The sequence below is a fragment of the Candoia aspera genome, chromosome 1 (assembly GCF_035149785.1).
Source record: "Candoia aspera isolate rCanAsp1 chromosome 1, rCanAsp1.hap2, whole genome shotgun sequence".
In the NCBI taxonomy this organism is placed as follows: Eukaryota; Metazoa; Chordata; class Lepidosauria; order Squamata; family Boidae; genus Candoia; species Candoia aspera.
The window spans coordinates 17,068,723-17,089,823 of NC_086153.1; the positions used below are offsets into that span (position 1 = coordinate 17,068,723).

The 21,101-nt window shown below is 39.5% G+C and overlaps 1 protein-coding gene across 2 annotated transcripts in view; it reads left to right on the forward strand.

The window, feature by feature from the left end:
* Positions 1-458: 458 nt before the first annotated feature.
* The window catches only part of TAF15 (TATA-box binding protein associated factor 15), a 28,060-nt gene continuing 7,417 nt past the window's right edge, over positions 459-21,101 (forward strand). Inside the window, exons 1-9 of one of the 2 annotated variants that reach the window (XR_010067591.1) lie at positions 459-600; positions 5,265-5,301; positions 6,475-6,526; positions 8,358-8,448; positions 8,535-8,646; positions 13,120-13,472; positions 14,102-14,207; positions 19,878-19,912; positions 20,496-20,528. Coding sequence is in view for 1 of the 2 variants with exons in the window: in XM_063298315.1 (XP_063154385.1) it covers positions 591-600; positions 5,265-5,301; positions 6,475-6,526; positions 8,358-8,448; positions 8,535-8,646; positions 13,120-13,472; positions 14,102-14,207; positions 19,878-19,912; positions 20,496-20,528 (829 nt within the window). In the remaining variant the exon portion in view is untranslated. The remainder of the gene's footprint in view (positions 601-5,264; positions 5,302-6,474; positions 6,527-8,357; positions 8,449-8,534; positions 8,647-13,119; positions 13,473-14,101; positions 14,208-19,877; positions 19,913-20,495; positions 20,529-21,101) is intronic. The other variant, XM_063298315.1, reaches the window with a different exon arrangement.

Genomic DNA, 21,101 nt, shown 5'->3' on the forward strand with positions numbered 1-21,101 from the left:
AATGCTGGCTGGGGAATTCTGGGAGTTGAAGTCCACACATCATAAAGGCTTTGAGATTGAGAAACACTGGTCTAGGCGATCCCGCAGTGTTGTTGTGAGGATCAATATTCGGCGGAGAGAGCCTTGTTTACTACGTTAAATTCCTTGGATGAAAGGCACGATATAAATGTAATAAATAAATAAGTACATTTTGCCCGAAAGCAGATCATTATTTAGGCTACGATGGGACATTCCCTCACCGCCCGTTGACCTCGCCCTCCTCTTTAGCGGCAACGGTGGTACAGGCCACGGGACTCTTTTCTACTGTTGATATTATTCCTCTCTCTCCCCGCATCCAGCAACTCAGTCGGATTATTCCATTTCCGCCTCTATCTCTCCCCCTTTTTTCTGCAGGAGTTGTTCAAGTTGGTATATGCCGCCTGCTCTGATTGGCTGCGTCGCCCCGCAGTCGAAGCGACGGCGGCGTCGACAACGCTGCCGCTGCCAGAGTCAGTCAGCCTGCTGGCGAAGGAGGCGGCAGATACAGTGGGTTGCTCGGGGGGCTTTTGCTTTCCCCCTCGCTGGTTTGCCCGCTGGGGTTGGTGACCGGGATGGCGTCGGGTAGGTTTATTTCCTCCCCCTTCTCCCCTTGTTGGGCGAAAGAGGAAAACTGAGGCCTGTCACTAGAGGGGCTGAAGAGAGGCGGGAGAGGGCGTGGCGTATGCAGGAGGCGGGAGAGCCTAGCGGGACCGTTCTGGCCGTCGCCATCTTAGATGCTAGTGCGCCTGCGCGCTCGGTCCACCACCGAACCCTCGCACAAGTTCGAAGTCTGCCCAGGGCTGTCCTATTCAAGTTAGGCTTGACCGATCTGGGCGTGGCCGACTCATTTTTTGTATCGTTCGTCCTTTTTTCCCGAACTGGAATCCGTGCCCGTGTATTAAATTTACAAAAGAATGCTGTGTAATCTTATTTTTTAAGTTAGTTAATACATGTAGTTTTAAGAATATATAAAGAGCCCAGCTGGGGCAGACCAAAAGCTTACCTTCTCCAGTAACCTGGTTCGTACAAAGGCCAGTCTGACATGGCTGGGAAGCTCGCAGGCAGAACATGAACGGAATAAGTCTTCAATCCTGTGCGTCTCTTCACCCCCCGCCCCCCAGTCCTTGCAGATGTACTGTTCGTTTATATGAAGGTTTTGTTCTTAGTTATTGTACTTTCTCTCAAAACAAAACTGTACTGTAGTTAATTTAGGATGGGAAGAACTGAATTCAAACAATAAATTCAGTCATGAAGATCTTGGGTGCTCTTGGGCCAGTCAGTTTCTCAGCCTGACGTACCTTGTAGAGTTGCTCTGAAGGTAGTTAATTTCTCTAGATTTCTTTATTGCATATATAACTAATAAAAAGTACAAGAACAACTGTCAGGTTCTATAGAAAGGGTGACCTTGTAGGGCTGTGAATAATAGTAATCTTAGAAAAAAAATCACTCCTTGACGGGGTAAGAAAAGTGACAGGATACAGATTATTCTGAACAAAGTAAGTGTACAGTATGGGAAAATGCAGAGGGTTACAAGTGTAAGCATGTGAAGCACAGAAACCATATTAAGTCTGCCAAGCTCTGCTTCTGATTTTAAGTTTCTTTTTAATAATAAAAAAATGGGAAATGGGCATGCTTCCAAAAGAAATGCCAGCCTTACTGTAAATTAAAAATACCTCTCAGGCCAACAGGTGCAGTGTAGTCTTTAAGATGATATGTTAAGATGACAAATATCTTCCCCACCCCAGATGTTTAATAAAATAGGGAAGGGGGGGTTGTTTTGTGATAAATGGGTGTTTTGTGACTGGAAGTACAACAGGCAGGCTCCCTATGTCAGCTATTTTATAAGGCTATCCACAGCATATTGTTGAAGTAGGTAAGTGACAGAGATTGCCTGTCTGTAACAAATGGGGAGGATATTACTTACTAGACTGATTTATTAGGGGGACTATCCCATCTTTCCTCCTGGAGCAAGTAAGTGATGTAATATTACATCCTGCAGTTTTTCTCAATAACAACAGTCTTGTGGACTGACAGATAACACTAGCTCCAAATTGCCCAGTGAGCTTCCATAACTGAGTGGAACTTGAATCTGGATCTCCCTGTTCCTAGTTCAGTATGTTAAGCACTACACTGTTTGACAGTGAAAGAAAGGCCTGATTCTCCATATCTGACAATATGGAGTATCCTCAAAAAGGACTTTTAGGCACTGGAGGAATGATTTGTAACAAAACAATCAGCAAGATAGCAGCATTCTAAGACATAATACTTAAATGGTTAGTATAAAATAAAGAATTTAAGCAGAGCCTCTCTTCCTTTTTTAGCAGAAGGCTTCCATATGTATTTTATATGTGTATTTTCAGCTACACAATGCTTTCTGATAAAATTATAATAAAGGTAAGAGGCCATATTAATTAAGGAGGAATAAGCACTTGCATCTTTATCCTGTATAAGTTCCGCAATTAAGGATTTAGAATAGATTAGCAAAAGATCTAGAGGCACCTTTTTTTTAAGAAACAGGTATACTTGTGACCACTTGTCTTCTGCAATCAGTTTTCTTGCACATTCTTGTTCTTCTTCTATGGTTTGCCTTCCATTGCATTATTTCATCTAAAGAATCCTTAGCTTACTTGCTCTCTTTTGAGTTGTAGTTGAGTTCACCAGCTAAAGGTAAAGTCTCCTTCAAGTTCATCTCAGGTTTTGGTGGCTAATGGACTGCATTTTCCATAATGGGTGTGTTGCTGATTTTATGCTTTGTGAGCTTATGTAGTGGCTTTAATATATGAGTAAAGTTATGGCAAATCTTGCTGTTCTAAAGTTGTGTCAGCCCTCTTATTTGAGATTTGGGAATAATATTGTCTTGCCTTGCAAAGTTATTGTAAGGATTCAAAAAATAACATAAGAAAAATGCTTTCAGTGCTAATTGCAGAAGAGGTTGAGGAATGAAAGGAAGCACCTGCAGCATGAATATGTCTATATGGTGGAAGTGTGGCCCCTTCTGCATGATTGTAGAATGTTATTTTATAATCAGGCTTTGAAATAAAGTAAATTTCTCGTGAAAGGGAGGTAAAAATTTAAACTGGTTTTAGAAATAAAGTACATGTTTCCACCATACCCAGATCCCTTTAGACAGGATTCACTTGTGTGATATAAACATTTGATTGTGTTGGTGGTGGCTGACTAGTATTAAATAGCAAGTACTGTCCCAGAGGAACTATTTATAGTAATAGATACAGCATGCCTCATTCACTGTGTCTAAAAATCACACTTGATCCAAGCACCAATCCATCTCCAGTTACTGACTGGGAAATAAAAATTATCTTCAGTCAATGAATTAACAAATACTTTGAACGTTGGCTTTCTATCTGAACTTCTTGTACCTTGTGTTCTTCCTGTCATTACTATAATCTGCTTTGTACTTGATTACACTGAAATTCTTATGTGTGTCCTGTTCTTGACAACTGGATGCTAATCCAAAATTGGTTTTAGAGGAAGCTTCACAGATCTTTCTAATATGTTCTAAAAAATCACATGCAAAGACTTTTTTTTTTAATTACATTAGAGAAACTCCTTCGTTTCGGCTCATTTCTTCTTGTGGTACATGAGAACATAAACATTCCCCTGCTGGATCGAGCCCCAGGCCCATCTAGTCCAGCATCCTGTTCCCACGGTGGCCATCTAACTGCACAAGAAAGCCAACAAGTCTCACAGCAGATGGCCTTCAGAGGCAGTCACATTGCCCAGGGCTAATAATCATTGATCCCTGTGACTTCCATGAATTCATCCAACCATTTTTTGAAGTCAGACAAGCTGGTCGCCAGCACCACCTCATTATAATCAATTCCAAAGTTGAATTACATGTTGTGTAAAAAAATAATTCCTTTTATCCTGAGTCTTCCAGGATTCCATTTCATTAGGTAGCCTCTGTTTCTAGTATTTTGGGAAGGGGAAAATAGCTTCTCCTTGTCCACTGTATCCCCACCATGCATAATTTTATACACCTCAGTCTTCTCCCCTCTCATTCACCTCCTATCCAGACCAAAAAGCCCCAAATGTCTCAACCTTTCCTCATAGGGAAACTGCTCCAGCCCCTTGATCTAGTTGCCCTCCTCTGATCTTTTTCTAGCTCCACTGTATCTTTTTTGAGGTGCAGCAACCAAAACTGCACACAATATTCTAGATACAGTGTCACCATTAATTTATATAAGGGCATTATGATCTGGGCACCTCTATTTTCAATACCATTTCTCATTCATTCATTCATTCAATTTATATAGCTGCCCATCTCAAACCAGTGACTCTGAGCAGCTAACAATCATAAAAACAGTTAATTAAAACAGTACAAAAAGAAATTAAATACTAAACAGCAGCCAAGAGATACACAATCTGTCAGTGTCAGCACAACCAGGAAACAGGGTCTTTCACACACTCAGGAACCCAGGCCTGGGCACATAGCCAGGTCTTCAATTATCCCTAATATGCTGTTGGCCTTTTTTACAGTGGATTCACACATTTATAAGTTGGTTTGTTGGTTTTCCAATTCATCGAAAACCATGTTTCCAAAGTGAGAGGCTAACCTCCTCTTTAACCTATTCCCAACCCCTACTTTGCATGTTTCATATCACTTAATAGTTTGCATAATCAAACAAGCTCTTTCTACATATACTTTTCCCCTTGATAGAACCAGAAACTGATGCAATATGTCTTGTGTTTTTAATACTGATTATTATAATGCAGTGTTGAAACAGTTAAACTTGCCAATTTTTGGTGTGCCAGTGTCCCTGATTCCTATCTTGGGGACCTTCAAGCATATCATTTGCTGTATTTATAATTAACCAGGATGTATGCTGTATTAACTAGCATGCATCCTGGTTAATTTTAATCAAGTGTGCACCATGTTTTCTTTGCTGATCTTAACCAGTCTTATGCTCTGTAGAAGTGAAGATCTGCTTTCCAAGTGAGATTACCCTTTCCTATTTACTTTCATTTGCATATTAATCACACAGATTTCAAGATTGAAAAGTAAGAGTCCCTTCTTCTAAAAATGTAACAGAAGAAGTTAAACATAAGATGCTGCAAACAGAATCTAGAATCCCTCTGAATAAAGGATTTCCTAAGAGATTTAAAATACATCTTAAGGGCTTCATCACAACTTACCATTATAGTATTTCAAAATCTTTAGATGTAAATATGTAACTTGGTTACATGCCTAGTTGCATTTTATTTACATGTATTTATTTATTTTTAAGATTCTGGAAATTTCAGCCAATCTGGGGATCAGCAAAGGTATGTGTCCTTGATCATGTTATATACAAAGATGTTAATGGGCGAATGGGAATGAGGTATGATCAATATAGTGCAGTGTCACCAGTCTATGATATATGTTTGGTTGGCTTTTTATCACAAAGTACTTATTTTCTTTGAAAACCTTTTTACTTCAGATCCCATATGTAAGCTACTATGAAATGCCATGCCATTGTGGTTTCCCTGTTTTGTCTTCACTGATGCAGTTCAAGGCTCTTCCATACAGTCAGCAGCTTCACTTTCCAATTCTTTGAAGCAGTCTGGTTCTGTCTGTTAGCGTCTTCAGTGTTACCATTTCACTGGAGTAGTTACTGTGCCACATGTTAATTGACTGGGCTGCAGAAATACTCCCAAAGCCTACGTTAACAGAATTTATATCAATTGATACCAGTAGCACCAATTCAAGATGGCTTCTTATGTGTGGAAGAGGTCTCAAACTACTCTTCCTAGAAGACACTTCTCCTAAAGGGGAGTACAGTACCTATCTCTTAGATCTTTCCCAATGGAGGATGCATTATTGGGGGTATATTTGGCCACAACGGCTAGGCAGCTAGCAAAATTCAAAGAGCTCTTACTATATAGCACCAGTAGGGCCTTGACATAGTAAAAGAGTGACTGTCACTCTGTGTTGAACTTCTTTAGATACAGAATGGGTTCTTTCTACTCTTATTTTAGCTACTTAATAATTATTTATTGCCAAACTCAGAAATGTATAAAATAATGGTAGATTTGTTTTGCACTTGACTTTGTATTAATTCTCCTTTGCAAGGTTGGATCTTCTGATCTTGCTGCATAGTAACATCTCTCCTCTCCATTTACTGTCATCTTTACTTTTTTTTCCTGTACTTTCTCTCTCTCCTCTCTGTGGGTGGGTGGGTGGGTGGGTGGATCGACCTACTAAAGATAATGTGTAATTTGTTTTAAAGATGTCATAAAGATGTCATTTGTTTTTATTTATATTTTAATGGTAATTTTAGGTGGTTATGTTTTTAGTGTTATTTTATTGTAAACCGCCCAGACTCCCCCATTGGGGGAGATGGGCGGTGATATTAATTAATTAAATAAATAAATAAAGTGCCTTGCTTCAATACTTGTTTTGCCCTGACAGTGGGTGGTAATTGCACTTCTTTTAAACCTCCTAAACTTTTCTTCCAGCTATGCAGGGTATGGCAATCAAGGAAATCAGAATTATGGACATATGCCACAGGTAGGCTGAGCAGTTGTGCCATTGCTTCTTTAAATGTAGTGGTGTCTTTCTTTATGATCAAGATAATGATTGTATTCCCCAACATGCTTCTGGGATTGTGGCAGAGTAAATAATACCTTGTTCTTCTGTAGAGGAGTAGTGAGACCACATTTTGGGGGAAAGGGTAAAAAATTATCTCTGAGATGACAGAAGACAGTCACACTGAGATTACTTATGAGTAGATTCCTCTTGCTTTAATTGTATGCACCTTAATTTATTGAAGGCCTTAATTTATTAATTTATAAAGTGAAAGCCGGCTGGGTGACCTTGGGCCAGTCACACACGCTCAGCCCAACTAACCTCACAGGGTTGTTGTTGTGGGGAAAATATGAGGCAGGAGTATTAGGTGTGTTCGCTGCCTTGTATATTTAAAAAGGCAGGAAAAAATAATATAAGTGTGAATTCAGTCATCATGGGTATCTCCTGCTGTAATTATTGTTTTACCAAGCAACAATTACTACATGTATAATGATCTAGTTGGGAGGTAGGTGCTGTCAATGATATCACCCTTCTTAAATGCATTTCTATCTGGAGCTAAAGTACTTTTAATTAAACCCTTGATTTAATGGGGGAAAAGAGTGATTGTTAAAAGTCAATGTCAATTAAATGGAGGATTTACCCTAATAACAGTGAGTAGAGTAAGGGAATGCCCCCTTTTCCTCTTGATATCCCACTGGCGCACCTCCAGATCTCAGCACCTTTTCTTACTTCTAGTTTCCCCTCAGATAATGGTGATTGGCCTGTGTGTCTGTTCCTTTGAGAAGGAGTCTCAGTAAAGAATAGGCTTTTAATGTGGCATTTCCCACCTAACTGCCTGCTGATCTTCCTAGGACCACCTTTTCCCTCCTTCCCCTCAGCTGCTGCTGATGTGCTAATATGGCCTCTCCTACCTGCCTGCCCATCCCAAATTTTCCCAGTGCCTTCCCTTCTCTTACCTACTACCAGTGTCCCAACGCAGCATCCCACCCTCCTCCATACCCTTCCCAGCACATTGTCTCTGTCTACCCCTCAGCTACCCTTACCAGTATTTCAATACAGCATATTCCACTGGCATGCCTATCTGGCCCACTCACATCTTCCCATGGCCGTACATTTCCTGCTCCTCTCAACTGTGACCACCAATGTTCTACACACCATATACCCATTCAGCAGATTAGATCCATTAAATCAAGAATTTACTGTAAAATAATCCATCCTTTCTTAGTTCACTCAGAAATACATAGCTGGAGTGGTTTATTTGTTTAATGCAATCTAACTTTTCACCCTCCAGTTGACTTGAGACAGCAGATCTGAGGTATACTGGGTGTTCTGGTCCCTACATACCAGAAGGATGCCTCATAGTGGAAGGCTAGTTTCGTAGTATTCTTATCCTGAATAAAACAAATAAATAAAACAGCAGATAAAGCAATTCAGGCAGTTGAGAAAAATGATGATATCAGCTTCCTCGGTAATCTTCACAGTAACCCTCTAAAGTACAATTATGATGAAATATAATCATGTATTGAACTGTTGTATAAAATTTTGTGTACATATATGCATGTATGAGAAGCTTTCACATGTGTAATTTTGTTGGCTTGGTTTTGTTCTTTTTCATTGTTTAAACAAAACAGAAAAAGAAAGATTAATTAAAGGCAAAAATTTTAAAAAGCCTATCCAGAAACATTCTAGACCAAGAGATGCTGGTTTATCGAATTGCTGTCTACTACATAAGTATAATGTTTTTCTAATTTAAGTAGCTAGACTCAATAAGCACAGCCTTATTTCTCTTTTATTACATTCTCATTCGTTGCAGGGTTATCCTGGCTATGAGCAGAGTGGAGAGAGTTCATCTTATGGGCAAAGTTATGGAAACTATCAAGGGAACTATGGACAGACCCAGACAGGTTTGCTTGAGCATGCTGATATTTTTGTACATTTGCACCGTTCAAGGGCGGCAGTTTACCTAAAGCATTCCCTATTGGATCTTCAGGTTATGGGCAAGGTGGCCAACAAGGATATGGGGGATATGAAAATCAGAACCAGAGCCCATATAACCAGGAATCTTACGGCAATCATGGGCAGCAGAAAGATTTGTCGGGCAAGTAAGGAATCTTTTTTTCTTTTTCTTTTTTGCATTAACTAATTGTTTAAAACTGAAAAGATGATATTACTGATGTAGCCATGTTTTTGTATAATAATGTTATTAAACATTATAGTTAAACAGATAAAAACTAATATAAACTACAGAAAATAAAAAAAGAAAAAAGAAAAAATAGAAAGTGCAGAGAAAAAAAATAATGTAGCTAGAAAAATAAAAAAAGAAAAATGTAGCAAAGAAAAAGAAAAGAGATATATAAGGAAGTAACTTATAAATATCTAAGGAAGTGACTTCCCCCTTTGTCACAACAAGTATAAACAATTTTAAAACAATCTTAAAATTCAACAAACAATCTCTTCATCCCATTTTTCATCTCTTATCCATAAACAGATCCTTACAACCTTGTCATTCAGTGCTGGTCAGCAAGAGCCCACTAAGGGTTACCAGAAATAACAACATACCTATTTTAACCGTGATCAAATAAACCCTTCCTTTTACTTTTAACAATCTTGATCTTTAATCTCTTCAAATAATGTCCTAGAGCTTGTTCTCTTTTCATTTTTTCTTGGTCCTTTCTCACAAAATCCTTCAGAACTTTAACAGATCTCTTTTGTAAATCCAATATAAGAAAGTTATCCAAGTCGCTTTTTTGGTTTGCCATTTGTATGTCCCTTTTAAGTAAAACAAATCCTGGACTCTTGCATCTATCGTACTGTATGTCAGACCGCTCCAATCAAAAGGTTCACAGAACCCCTTATCGGGGCATCTGCCAATATGTCCCTATCACTGCTTACAGACTCCCTGTCGCCAGATGGGAGGGGGTGCCAGGCGGGAGTGTGAACTGCATTGTTATGACTAGGAATTTATGGCATTAACACATCAAGGCCAGGGAGAGGAGATACATCAGAGACACCACCTGGATTGGGAAGGGGGGCGACATATGCTAGTGGGAAAAAGGGGTAAAGGGTAATTAAGTGAATGTAGTTTTAAATGTAGGTTTGAGCAGGAATTCTCCATTCGCAGCTTTTCTTTTGTGCTGGACATTTCGCTTCATTAAAACAGTAACCAGAGCTTGGCCTCTTGACTGTCATTGGGTGAATGCTTGAATGTGCCAGTGCTTACGTTAAGCTGCAGATCCTTTTTTCATCGGGAACTCTTCCTGGATATCGTAACCCAGTTGAGAGTTAACGAAAAATGCCAAAACACGGAAAATTCAAGGCGAAGGAGCCCTCGCCCTCCACTGATACTGAGCAGACTACTGTACGCCAAAGTGGAGGAAGAAAGGATTGAGATGGCAGAGAGCCCCAAAAGCGGGGAAGGTGGTGGAGAAGCTGAACCCCAACTGAGCACAACAGAGTTGGAGAGCACACTCCTCACCCTCAATTTTGTGGCAGGTCCCCAAACTCCAGACGTGAGAGTGGGAGAACCGCTGATGGGGCCCTCGACTTCGAGCACGAAGGGGACGGAAGGGGGAGCTCCCCAACCCGTGGACATGCAAGTGAGAGTACTGAGCCCGGGTTCCAGTGGAACGGCGTCAGAAGTCGATGGAACCCCGCAAGCGATCCGGGGGCTGGAAGCGTGGATGTCCCAGCCAGTTTTATTTGTATATCCAGTGTACCATCTTTTGCCATATCATTCTTGTAGTCTGTCATTTTTAAATCCACTTTCAGATCATTCTCAGTCTTGTCTGGTAAAACTTGTTCCTTTTCCATAACATCTTTTAAAAGCCATCTATCTATAATGGCAGGCACTTGTAAGATTAACTTCTGGATCCATTGCCCACAAATATCCTTTGATACGTCCAGTGTTAAAATATTTTGCTCCATTCAAATTTAAGTGTTGTTCTCCTTTAATTGTGATCTTTAGTTACTTCCGGTTCCTCTAGTGTCCAACGTTCAAATTCCCATCCTATCATGTTTTCTTTTAAGAATTCAGAACAACAGCATTTTCCCACAGGAAGGATTCTTACGATTAATTTCAAAATCTTATTTCAAATCCATCTGAACCCTTAGTCCGTTTATAACATTCTAATTACCCTTTTGCTGTTTATTCCCCCCCAAAAGAGGTTTTTTTTTTAAATGTCTTTAAACTTATCTTTAAAACTTCTTTCATTAAGGATTAAGGGAAACTCACCCATTATAAGACTTGTTGATCGAAAGGTTCTTAATAGTTAAAAAGCAATTAAGCAATTTCCAAAAGTGATTAAGAAATGTGGCTCAGCAGAATTTTGTGTCCATAAGGCTACATTGCAGCTGTGAGCTTGGTGGAAATCCCTCAGCTCCCAACCACTCAACTCATGAGCTGACCGCAGAAACCTCAGTTCCTGCAGTTTACTCACAGGGAGCAGCTGTCTGGGATGTAAGTGGGTGACCTCATGATCTCTCCTTTATCCGGAGAGACTTGGCTGGCCAGAAAACACCATATGGTTGCCAATCTCGCCGCAGTGCCATCTCCGCTCCCTCGGAGATGTCTAGTTCGCCATGAATCCTCACTGGAAGTCATCGAGTCATGTACTGAACTGTGACTGCTGTAAAAACTCATTTGTTAAGCGAGAAAAGAGAGAGGTGGAAAAGCGTTTTAATTGTTTAGCAATTGATTGATTTCTGTGGGTTGGGTTGGAGATAACAGTGGCAGGAACACATATAAGTCAATTTATATTTCTTTTACCTCTGGTTGGTATGACTATTCCATTTTTTTTTCCCCCTGGAAAAATATATGGAGAAAACACTCCCAGAAAAATAGAATGTTTAAGAAGCACTCATAAGATGGTCCAAGAGTTCAGTAGCATTTTATTTGCTTTATTATTACCAGCTGCCTGGAGTAGCTAGCGGACATAGTTTCTGCTGTGTATGTTCTAGCTGAGGTCCTGAATGCATCTGGAAGAGCGGGCACATCATCACACACTAATGCAAATACTAGCTAAATCAGGCAGCCAATATATGTATTTTAAAAAAATAAATTGGTAGTCCTTGACTTAGGACCATTTGTTCAGCGACTGTTCAAAGTTACAAAGGCGCTGAACAAATGGTGGTTATGACCACTCCTCGGAGTTCTGGCTGTCCCAGCACCCCATGGTCACGTGATCATGATCTGGATGTTTGGTAACCGGCTCATACTTATGACCAGTTGCAGCACCCTGCAATCATGTGGTTGCAATTTGCAACCTTCCCTCCATACTTCTCCAGAAAGTCAATGGGGAAGCTGGCAGGGAAGGTCGCAAGTTGCTGGGGTAAGTCTCCCCCACTTGTGCACCCTCCCTGTTCCTCATGCACCCTCCCCATTCTGCACCGTGCCTCTCATGCACATCCTCACACACCCTTCCCAACCTGCACCTCTCACTCACCCTCATGCACCCTCCCTGATCTCTGCTGCACCTCTTGCATACCCAACCTGCACTGCGCCTCTCACACCCCCCCATGCGCCTCCTTCCTCCCCCAACCAGCAGCAGCCACTTACCTGCCTGCCAGCATGGGACTTGGAAGTTCCTGCTGGCTTCCCCACTGAATTTTGTTGTGGGAAGCCGGCAGGAAGTTGCCTCACTTAACTGTGGGATTCAGTTAACGGTGGCAACTGGGACTGCAGGGCTTGCTGTCGCTAAGCAATGCAGTCATGCTTTATGACCACATCACTTAGTGATAGAAATTCTGGTCCCAGTCGCCATCGTAAGTTGAGGATAAATTGCTTTCAGTGTTACAAACCTGGGTTTTTATATTTTCTAAACTACTTAGAAGTATTTTTATATAGAAAATAGTATAAACAAAATTAAACAGCACTTTTCTGTTTTTATTGGAACAAAATTATATTAATTCTTCCCACTTCCTGCTTGATTGGATTATCAGTTGATACCATACGTTATTTGTGGCTTCCAGCAATTATTTTCAAAACTTGAGTGGGGAGGAGAGAAAATGTCTGGGGGAACTGTGTGCTTTTTCTCCCTCTGTTGTGCCTTCCACCCAAGTCAGGACTTCAGTATTTTGCGACAGAATTTAGGCTAATACACATTTGTGCAGTCAGTGCTTCAGGGAACTTGGAAAGGAAGAAAATGTAGAAAAGACTATAGCTTTGTAGTTAGATTGCTCACATTCTTACAGTGTGACTTAGCGTACAGATCCAGTTCAGGTGCTAGATTTTTGCAGTCATCAGCAGCACATGTAAGCTTGGTTGTGGGCAAAGATTCATGCATAGTCACCTGTGAAATAGTTACCTAAGGAGATGGTGGGCTCTCCTTTGCTGGTTCTCCAAGCAGAAGTTGAATGGAGATTTGATAAGGGTGTTTTAATTCAAGTTCCTATACTGAGAAGGAAATTGAACTTAATGGCCTAAATGTCTCTATTATTCTATTTAATTGTATCTGAAGGTTTTGACACTCTTTGTTGCTTTGAATGAATAAGGCCAGGAAAGTTGTCTCTGTATCATTTTTATGCACTTCTGCATAAAAAAGAGAGTGCAATTAATTTCTCGTTTGCTTCAATATAAGGTCTTCCTATGACCAGAAATCCAGTTATGGGCAACCAGGTTCATACAACCAGTCTCCAAGCTACAACCAGCAGCCAGGATCCTATGACCAACAACCAGGTTACAGTCAGCAGCAAAGATCACTTGATCAGCAGTCAGGTTACAACCAGCAGGGACAGCAAAGCTCATACGACCAGCAGTCAGGATACAGCCAGAATCGAGGCTCGTATGACCAGCAACCACAGGAGAGCTATGGGCAGCAACAAAGCTCCTACAGCCAGAAGTCAAACTACGGCCAGCCACAAGGCTCTTATGGCCAGAACCAACAGTCCTACCAGGCACAGCAGAAGGAAGGCTATGGGCACAGCACACAAGGTAGGCATGGCACGGAGTCCACGCAGGAACATTTTGCAAAACAAAGCATTGTGGCACACCTTGTAGGAACTGGAGGATTTTTGTACCCAAGATGTTGCAAAGAGCATATAACAGCAGAGCTCTTAAATAGCTATGGGCCAGCTGCATCTTGTTGCCACATTAACTTGTGTGTGGTTTGGGCATGGAGTGAAGAAATAGTATTGACAGTCTCTGCTGAGTTGCTTCCTTCCAGTTTATTTCTAAAGCATGCACTGTGATAAGAATTAATTAAATTGTATTCGTTCCTGTTCTTGCTAGTTTTTTTACATTAGAGGAGGTATGGCCTTGTTATTCTCACCTAGACTGAAATGCCTGTTCTGTGATCGTGCCTGCTGTGGCACATAGGTAACATCCAAAGCCCAATGAGCATTTCTCCCCCTCCACAAGTATTTCAGTATTTACCTATCAGTGTCGTTGATCGAAAGGCATTTGTTTAAATTATTAAAAAATGTTGACTTTGATTTCTTCTTCAGGACCTAATAGTATAATTTACTGTGTTTGCCTCTACGTATAACCTTTCTAAACTAAAATGTAAGAAAGAAGGCAGTTATTTTATGCTACTCAAGAATAATTGCTTTGAAATTTCTTAGATGATCATGAAAAAAATAGATATGGAGATGATAACCGAGGCTATGGTGGCCCACGAGGTGGAAGCAGATTCGATTCTGACAGTAGGAATTCCATGCCTGGCTTGAGGTAAAGGATTCATCCTAGGAGCTAGAGATGCTTTACTATACCTGTTTAGTCCATTGTTTTTCTTGCTTGCTTGCTTGGATGAATGCTCTTACAAACTATTTGAAGGAGTATTTTCCCCCCTGAAATGCTAGTATAAATGATCTGCATTAAAATTCAGGTTCCAAAATGATTGTGATACTGTATGCCTTGGCAACTAATCTAGGATATTTCTCTGGTTGATTCATGCACCTACTAAGCCATATATGGTATGTTTAGCCTTGGCTTAGCATGGTATGTAACACTAGCCTTCGAGGCTAGAATCTACCTATAGCATATGGCATAGCGTCCAGGTATTGTAGCCTATTTATGTTAAAGGGTCATTGTTTAGTATAATCGTAGCTTAGCCTATACTCACCCCATATAAAGGATTTGTCAGGAATGCATAAAACACTAAATTTTGTAACTTAAAATCAAAATGTATTTTTATAAGAGATAATAAAGGTTACTTGGGATTCTGTTCTATTCAATGCCAGGCTTGGCCAATTATGCATTTATTCATTTATGCAAATATCCTTGGCATACATAGGCAACTACTTTTCCTCATCCGAGAAGGGATTGCTGAAGGTTTTGTTGTCCACTGTTCCTGAGCCTTTAACAGCAGCTTGACATAATATTTGTTCATGCCATGCAAAATTTAATCTGATTTTTTCAGATTGTGCAGCTGTTACAGGCCCAGGAATAAGGCAGACCAAGAAACGATTTGTTCACAGGCCTTGTCCTGCTAAACCATAAGATTGGCTTAGCAGTGATTGTTCAGTTATCAGGTACAGCTGGCCATATTTCTGCATGTTGGTAAGCCAAGTCAGATTTGGGCTTTGTCCACCTACAAGTAACCAGAGAACAATGCCGTGGTTTGCTTTTTAACTTTGTTCCCTAGTTTTTTCCCTGTGGATGAACCAGTCCCATATTGGAATGTCACACTAAGCTTAAACTACCAAGCTACACACTACTTGTCAGCTGCCCCTATTTGAGGATGAGCCAACAAGTGTGTACAGTTATATTTATGGCTGAGTTTGGAAGGAGGTGTAAAGCAGTGGCTGTGTCCTATTTTGAATTTACAGTTCTGTTTTAGCATTATTTTTAGAGAGATCTGAAAATAGAATAATTATTTATTTATCAATGGGTGGCATCATTGCACTGTACTTGATTTTGTGTTGAAAAGGTAGATTCTCAGTGTGTGCAGTTACCGATAATTGAAATCTAAGCTGCCTTAACTTGGATCATTGCCTTTGAACCTGATGGAACAAAGTTAGGAATGGAATGAGTTCGGAAGAGAGGTGTATACAGCTGAATGAGTTCAGAATTTTCTGCACTGACCAAGAGAAAGTCTGCTTTTATTGAGTGACCTATTTTTCTCCTGTGCTGTATGTTTGTGTTGGTTTGCAATGTTTATAGCCTGCCCCAATCTGTAGACTCTGGGTGGTGTATAACAGAATAATAAAAATACAAATATAGAAAAATGCAAAACTAAAACCCTAACAAAAGGAGAACCACTCCCTAACATGTACAGTACAAAACAGTCAACTCTCATTAAAAGCATGCTGAAACCAAACTCTTTCTGAAATGCTGAGAGGGAAGGGGCAACACAAACCTCCAAGGCTAAAGAGCACAAGGGTCTCTGCCAGAAAGCCGTGTCCCCCTAACCTTCTGTATGTGGAAGGAATCAGAGCAGGCCCTCTTGGGATGGTCTTACCAGACCTGAAGATTAAGACTGCTATTCCTACAAAGAAAAAACAAGCTATTAAGTCTGAAACTGATGCTAATACCTATTCTAGGCACTGTCTGATTTTATTAAATTGTATCTCAGTATTTTGGCCGGGGGATTTCAAATCAGGACGTAGCAAATGCAGCCTTGTTATTTGGCATTCTGGATATAACAGGACTCATCCAAGCTTTGGAAACTGCCTCAGAAGTAAAGCAGTGGATATAAGAGTGGTATGGAAAAATTGCATTTGAAAATATTAAATATTCCCTCATTTGTATTGTTAAACAGAAATGGATGAGAGCTATTTCTCAAAATAAATTAGAAGCTTGAACCTGGGCAGGCCATGCTCAACATGTGTGTTGATATAGGACAGATAAGTACTGAACGAATCTATTGATACCTGCATATAGAGAAGAAGCAAAGTGGCAGAAACTGGAGCAGGATCACTTGTATTGTATTTTTATCAGGTGTAAGGTAAATATGCTTGTTGACCCTGCAGTGGCTGCAAAAACATCTATTGTTAACAAGTCCTCCTCTTCCGCAGTCTGTTAATCTCTTGCTTTTATCCAACCATTGATTACTATTTACCAAAAATAGTTTTAAATGGCACATGTCTTACAGAATGTTGTGAACAAAGAAACAACTCTTAATTGCTGAGTTATTAAATTGGATTCAGGAAAGCAGCATTTTATCTAGATGTTGTTGGGGGGGGGTGTTTACTTGCTCCATCTATTTTTTTCTTTCTTTAGTAATCTGCCAGTCAAATTCTTTTCTTGACTTTGTCTAACTGATTTGCTTAATATAGTTGACATTATGATGCCTCTTAAAATTAGTGTGAGGTCATAGCTCAGTGATGAAAGTGCATATTTTGCATGCTGAAAATCCCCAACTCCTAGCACTGCTGTGTAAAGATGTCAGGAGCTTTGACTAAACAGACTAAATAGTACTAGCTGTATTAGGGATATAACTTTGATGCAAGCCAGATGTTTTATATAGAAGTGCCAAAAAAGACTATAATATATATATTTTTTTTTTGCTTTGCCTTTGCACTTTGAACCGGAGAAACTTGAGCAACATTTACATGTTTGATGGCAAGTGTAGTAATATTGGTAATAGTTTTTTAAAAAAAAACACGTTGCTTTTTCCCCACCAGCAGTCTTTATAATATCTTAGAATAAATAATAATTAATGTAATTTTTTTTCTAAAGATCAACAAGTCCAGTGATTTTATAGTTTTGCCTACAAAAGTGAATTTATGAAGTGGCTTGAAAAAGTGCAAGCTTTACCTAAATGTGGGTGGTAATATCCTAGGGAACAAAATAAGTCGAACTGAGAATCAGATAACAGAATTCAAGAAGTATAATTTGAGAATATGTCTAGACCAAAAACAAAATGTTAGCTTTTGTTTGCCATGAATCTCAGCCAGCCACTGTAGCACTAAAACATCAGTGTTCAGTAATAGTAAACCAGATAGGCACTCCATCTTTTACACTAAATGACAAAAACCGTTCTTGAATATACATACCTAAAAACACAGTTGACTTTTCTTGTGAAACTTCATTTTTTTCATAGTGGATATTTGAAAATAATAGAGAAAATTAATGCAGCAATTGTTCACTGTTTTCTTTAATTGCCTGAACTGGCACTGTATTCTCACCTAGATGCAACTCTGACCTGAAATGAGAGTAGCTAAGACTTCCCAGAAATTATTTTACGGAAGGTACAAGCTACCCCCAAATGTGCAGAATTAAATTGATTTTTTAGAATTGGCAAAAGCAAATAGACTTGGACATGAAGAGGTACCTAAAACAGGCGTGGGGTATGTTATTTGGCTTGAGGGCCACACTTTGTATTTCTGCCCTGTGTAGGGCTGCTGTGGGTCTGACTAATGATGCTGTGTTATCACGTGAAAGACAGAACTAAAATTTTAAGATTTGGGAGGAGGATGGGTGGAATGACAGGGCCAAATTTTCCCAGAAATGTTGCAGAGGTTAAGTCTTCCATTTTGTCCCTTTAACTACCCCTACATGGAAAAAATAATAATAAAAGGTCTGAAATGTTCAGCTTACCCAATCTTGGGGCTTCAAATTGAATACCTGTGGGATTGTAGGGAGCTCAATCCTGATTTAAAAGTTTGATTCTGCTATATTAAGGTCTCTTAATATTAAGGTCTCTTAAAATCCACATCATTCTAGATGTGCTGCACTTCACCTCTTGTAATCTGTTTGCATATGTGCCCTATATGCTAATATCCAGGATAGACATCTCTCTCTAAACCATACAGATGGAAAGCTTTTATGACAATCACTTATCCAGCTACGGAATTTGGTGGAGTTCCAGCAATCTCTTACCAGTACAAAGCACAGCTAAAGAGAAGTAATAGCTATTGTTTGAGATAGAGAGTACATGTTGCCAGATCAGGAGGTGGAGAGTAACAGCAGCCCAAGAGGAGAACAACATTTAGCTATAATTTGGATGGAAGGAGGAGGAGATACTCAAATGGAGTGGTAGAAACATAGTAGGCCATGAGTGTTAAAATAGCAATTTATAACAGGATGTAATTTTACGTTCTGTGTTGCTAGCTAAATTTAACCATTTTGTAATGTTGAATGAACAACACTGCCATTTTAGACAACCTTATTTTGCCTTTGAGAACAGTTACATGTTTGTGTATAATAACTGGAATTCATTGTATCCAGACTTACTCCCTGTTGTTTTCTGATAGTCCTAATCCTGTTCTTAATACCACAGAACCAAACATTCATGCATAAAATTCCCCAGACTAAAATGGCTTTTCTATACCTGATTCTATCCATATTACTCAGTTTATTTGATGTAGACACATTTTGTAATAGGAGTACTTTAATGTGAGGATGCTAGAGTTGGCCTTAAGATATTTTTGCCTTGTTCTCTATGTATGTGAAATACCCTCAAGTAAGTAATGAAATGAATTTATTAGTGATTGCACATTATCTGATAATCTTTTACATGTCTCTGCTAATACATAAACATAATAAAGGGCCTGGGTGGGAATCTAGAGCTCAACATTTTTTTTCTCCTTAAATTTTAGATATTTTTTGCTTTTTTTTTACTAGTCTTTCTTAAATAAGTACTGAGGGCTTATCTCCTCCCCCTTTCTCAAAATGGTATGCACTGTTTTAAATTGAATCCTGTCAACAGATTTTTGAGGTAGGTGAGGCTGAGAGAGAGTCAGTGCTCTGAGGTCCCTAATTGAGGATGAGCGGGGATTTGAATCCAGGTATATCTATTCCCAGTCAATCATTCTGAATACTATTGCCTTGGATGCTTTTAGTTCAGAAATACAGTGAAATAAACATATTCCCCCTTATAATTGCTTGCAGAGATAGAAACTTAACTTGTAAAAACCACATAAAACAAGCATTCAATTAAAATGCAAATTAACTATCTGTTGTCTCACCACACCATTGGGAAGTTTTACACTAAGTGAACAGGAGGAATTCAACAGTGAAATGCTCACTAGGATGTTGTTGTTTTTTAAAAAAAACATTTGCACCTTCTATAGTCATGTCCTTAAGTACAGTATAATTATGAGCAGAAAGTTATTTTCTTAGTTCAATCTGTGTGGTGCAAAAGGGTATATAGTGCAAATTAGACTACTTTTATAGAACATGCAGTAAATAAAAAAACATTCACTTTTCTTTAATTGTTACAGACTAGAGTTCTAGTCTTGGCATAAATATAATATCCCAGTTTTTAATGGCAGCAGTCTTGGCTGATTTATGAAGCTCAGGCTGTTATTGAATTGTGCCAAGAAGTGGGTAAAGGTTCTTAGAAGATGCATTTAGCAGATACAGGATAACTTTCAGTAAGTGCAGCTATTGAGCCTTGTGCTCAGCATGTCAAGACCTAAAGAAGAAATCATTTCTTCAATTTTTCCTCTGCAGTGGTGGTGACCGAGGTGGCTTCAAAAATTTTGGTGGTAAGTGCTGAGCATCGAAAAAATATTTCAGTGGAAACTCTATATTAAAATGCGCCAAAAAACCCCCCAAACCCCTAACGAGCCACCAAATACCATGTTTCCATGTTTCTATCCATTAGAAGCATTTGATTTTTTTTCCTGTTTGGGCTGAGGCTGGTGTGTGTGTGCTTAACTTTTTTTTAAGTGCTTATAATACATTTTTAAAAATGAGATTCCTGGTTTTGTTTTTTATTTCCAAATTGCATGAAATGATTTTTCTGGCAACTCATAGTTGGCTTCAGATGGCATCTACAAAAATCTTCTAAGCACAGTGTGGGAGAATTATGTGGCAGGGAGCTTGGTTATGTGGACCAGCAGCATCTACGAGACAACCACCAGCATAAACCTGTGTGGCAAATGCCACAATCTGCAGTTTAGAGACCATAATCGGTTTTCTACTTGGGCATAATCTTGTGTCATTCTCAGCTGCAATTTCTTGTAAACCTTGCCTTGGTTTCAGTGTTACGTATCTTTTTGCTAATATTAATTTAAACAAGATCGGTGTTGCTTAGACACCCTTTGCTTTTTCTCTCCTGTTTCACAGGTCAAAGGGATTATGGGCCAAAGCCAGATGCAGGTAAATGTAGGAGCCATATATGATACACAGTTTCATGATTGTCTCCTTTAGTTTTATACGAGGTAGGCTTCCCCAGCCTGGTGCCCTCCAGATGCCTTGAGGTAGTTCCCAGAATTTGTGGCAGACTTGGGCAGGCTGGTTCATGGAAAGGACAAAATTGCAGTCAACTGAGCCATCTCCTTCATGATGCCACTCTGTTTTCCTGGCACCAATGTTAATCCTCCTTTAATGAGACTGGAATAAAACTAAGGCAACTTGGGATAATCATTGAACATTCACTGCTAGGAATTTATTTAGTAACAGAAGCCTTTCCCAGCCCTATCTGGAGATGCCAGCAACAAAATTATTCTGGAATTCTGGAGGACTACACCAAACCAAAGTCAAATAAACCCACTGTTTAAACCTGACAATTGTAGTATGTATATAATGGTTTATTAAACCATGACTTAGCACAGTGTGTAATCTCAATCAACAAAGACAATTCTGAGCTAGAGGGACTGGTAGTTGCCTTTGGTAGAAATACCATAAATGATATGGAGAATGGATAGAGAAAAATCTTTGTTCCCCGTCAAA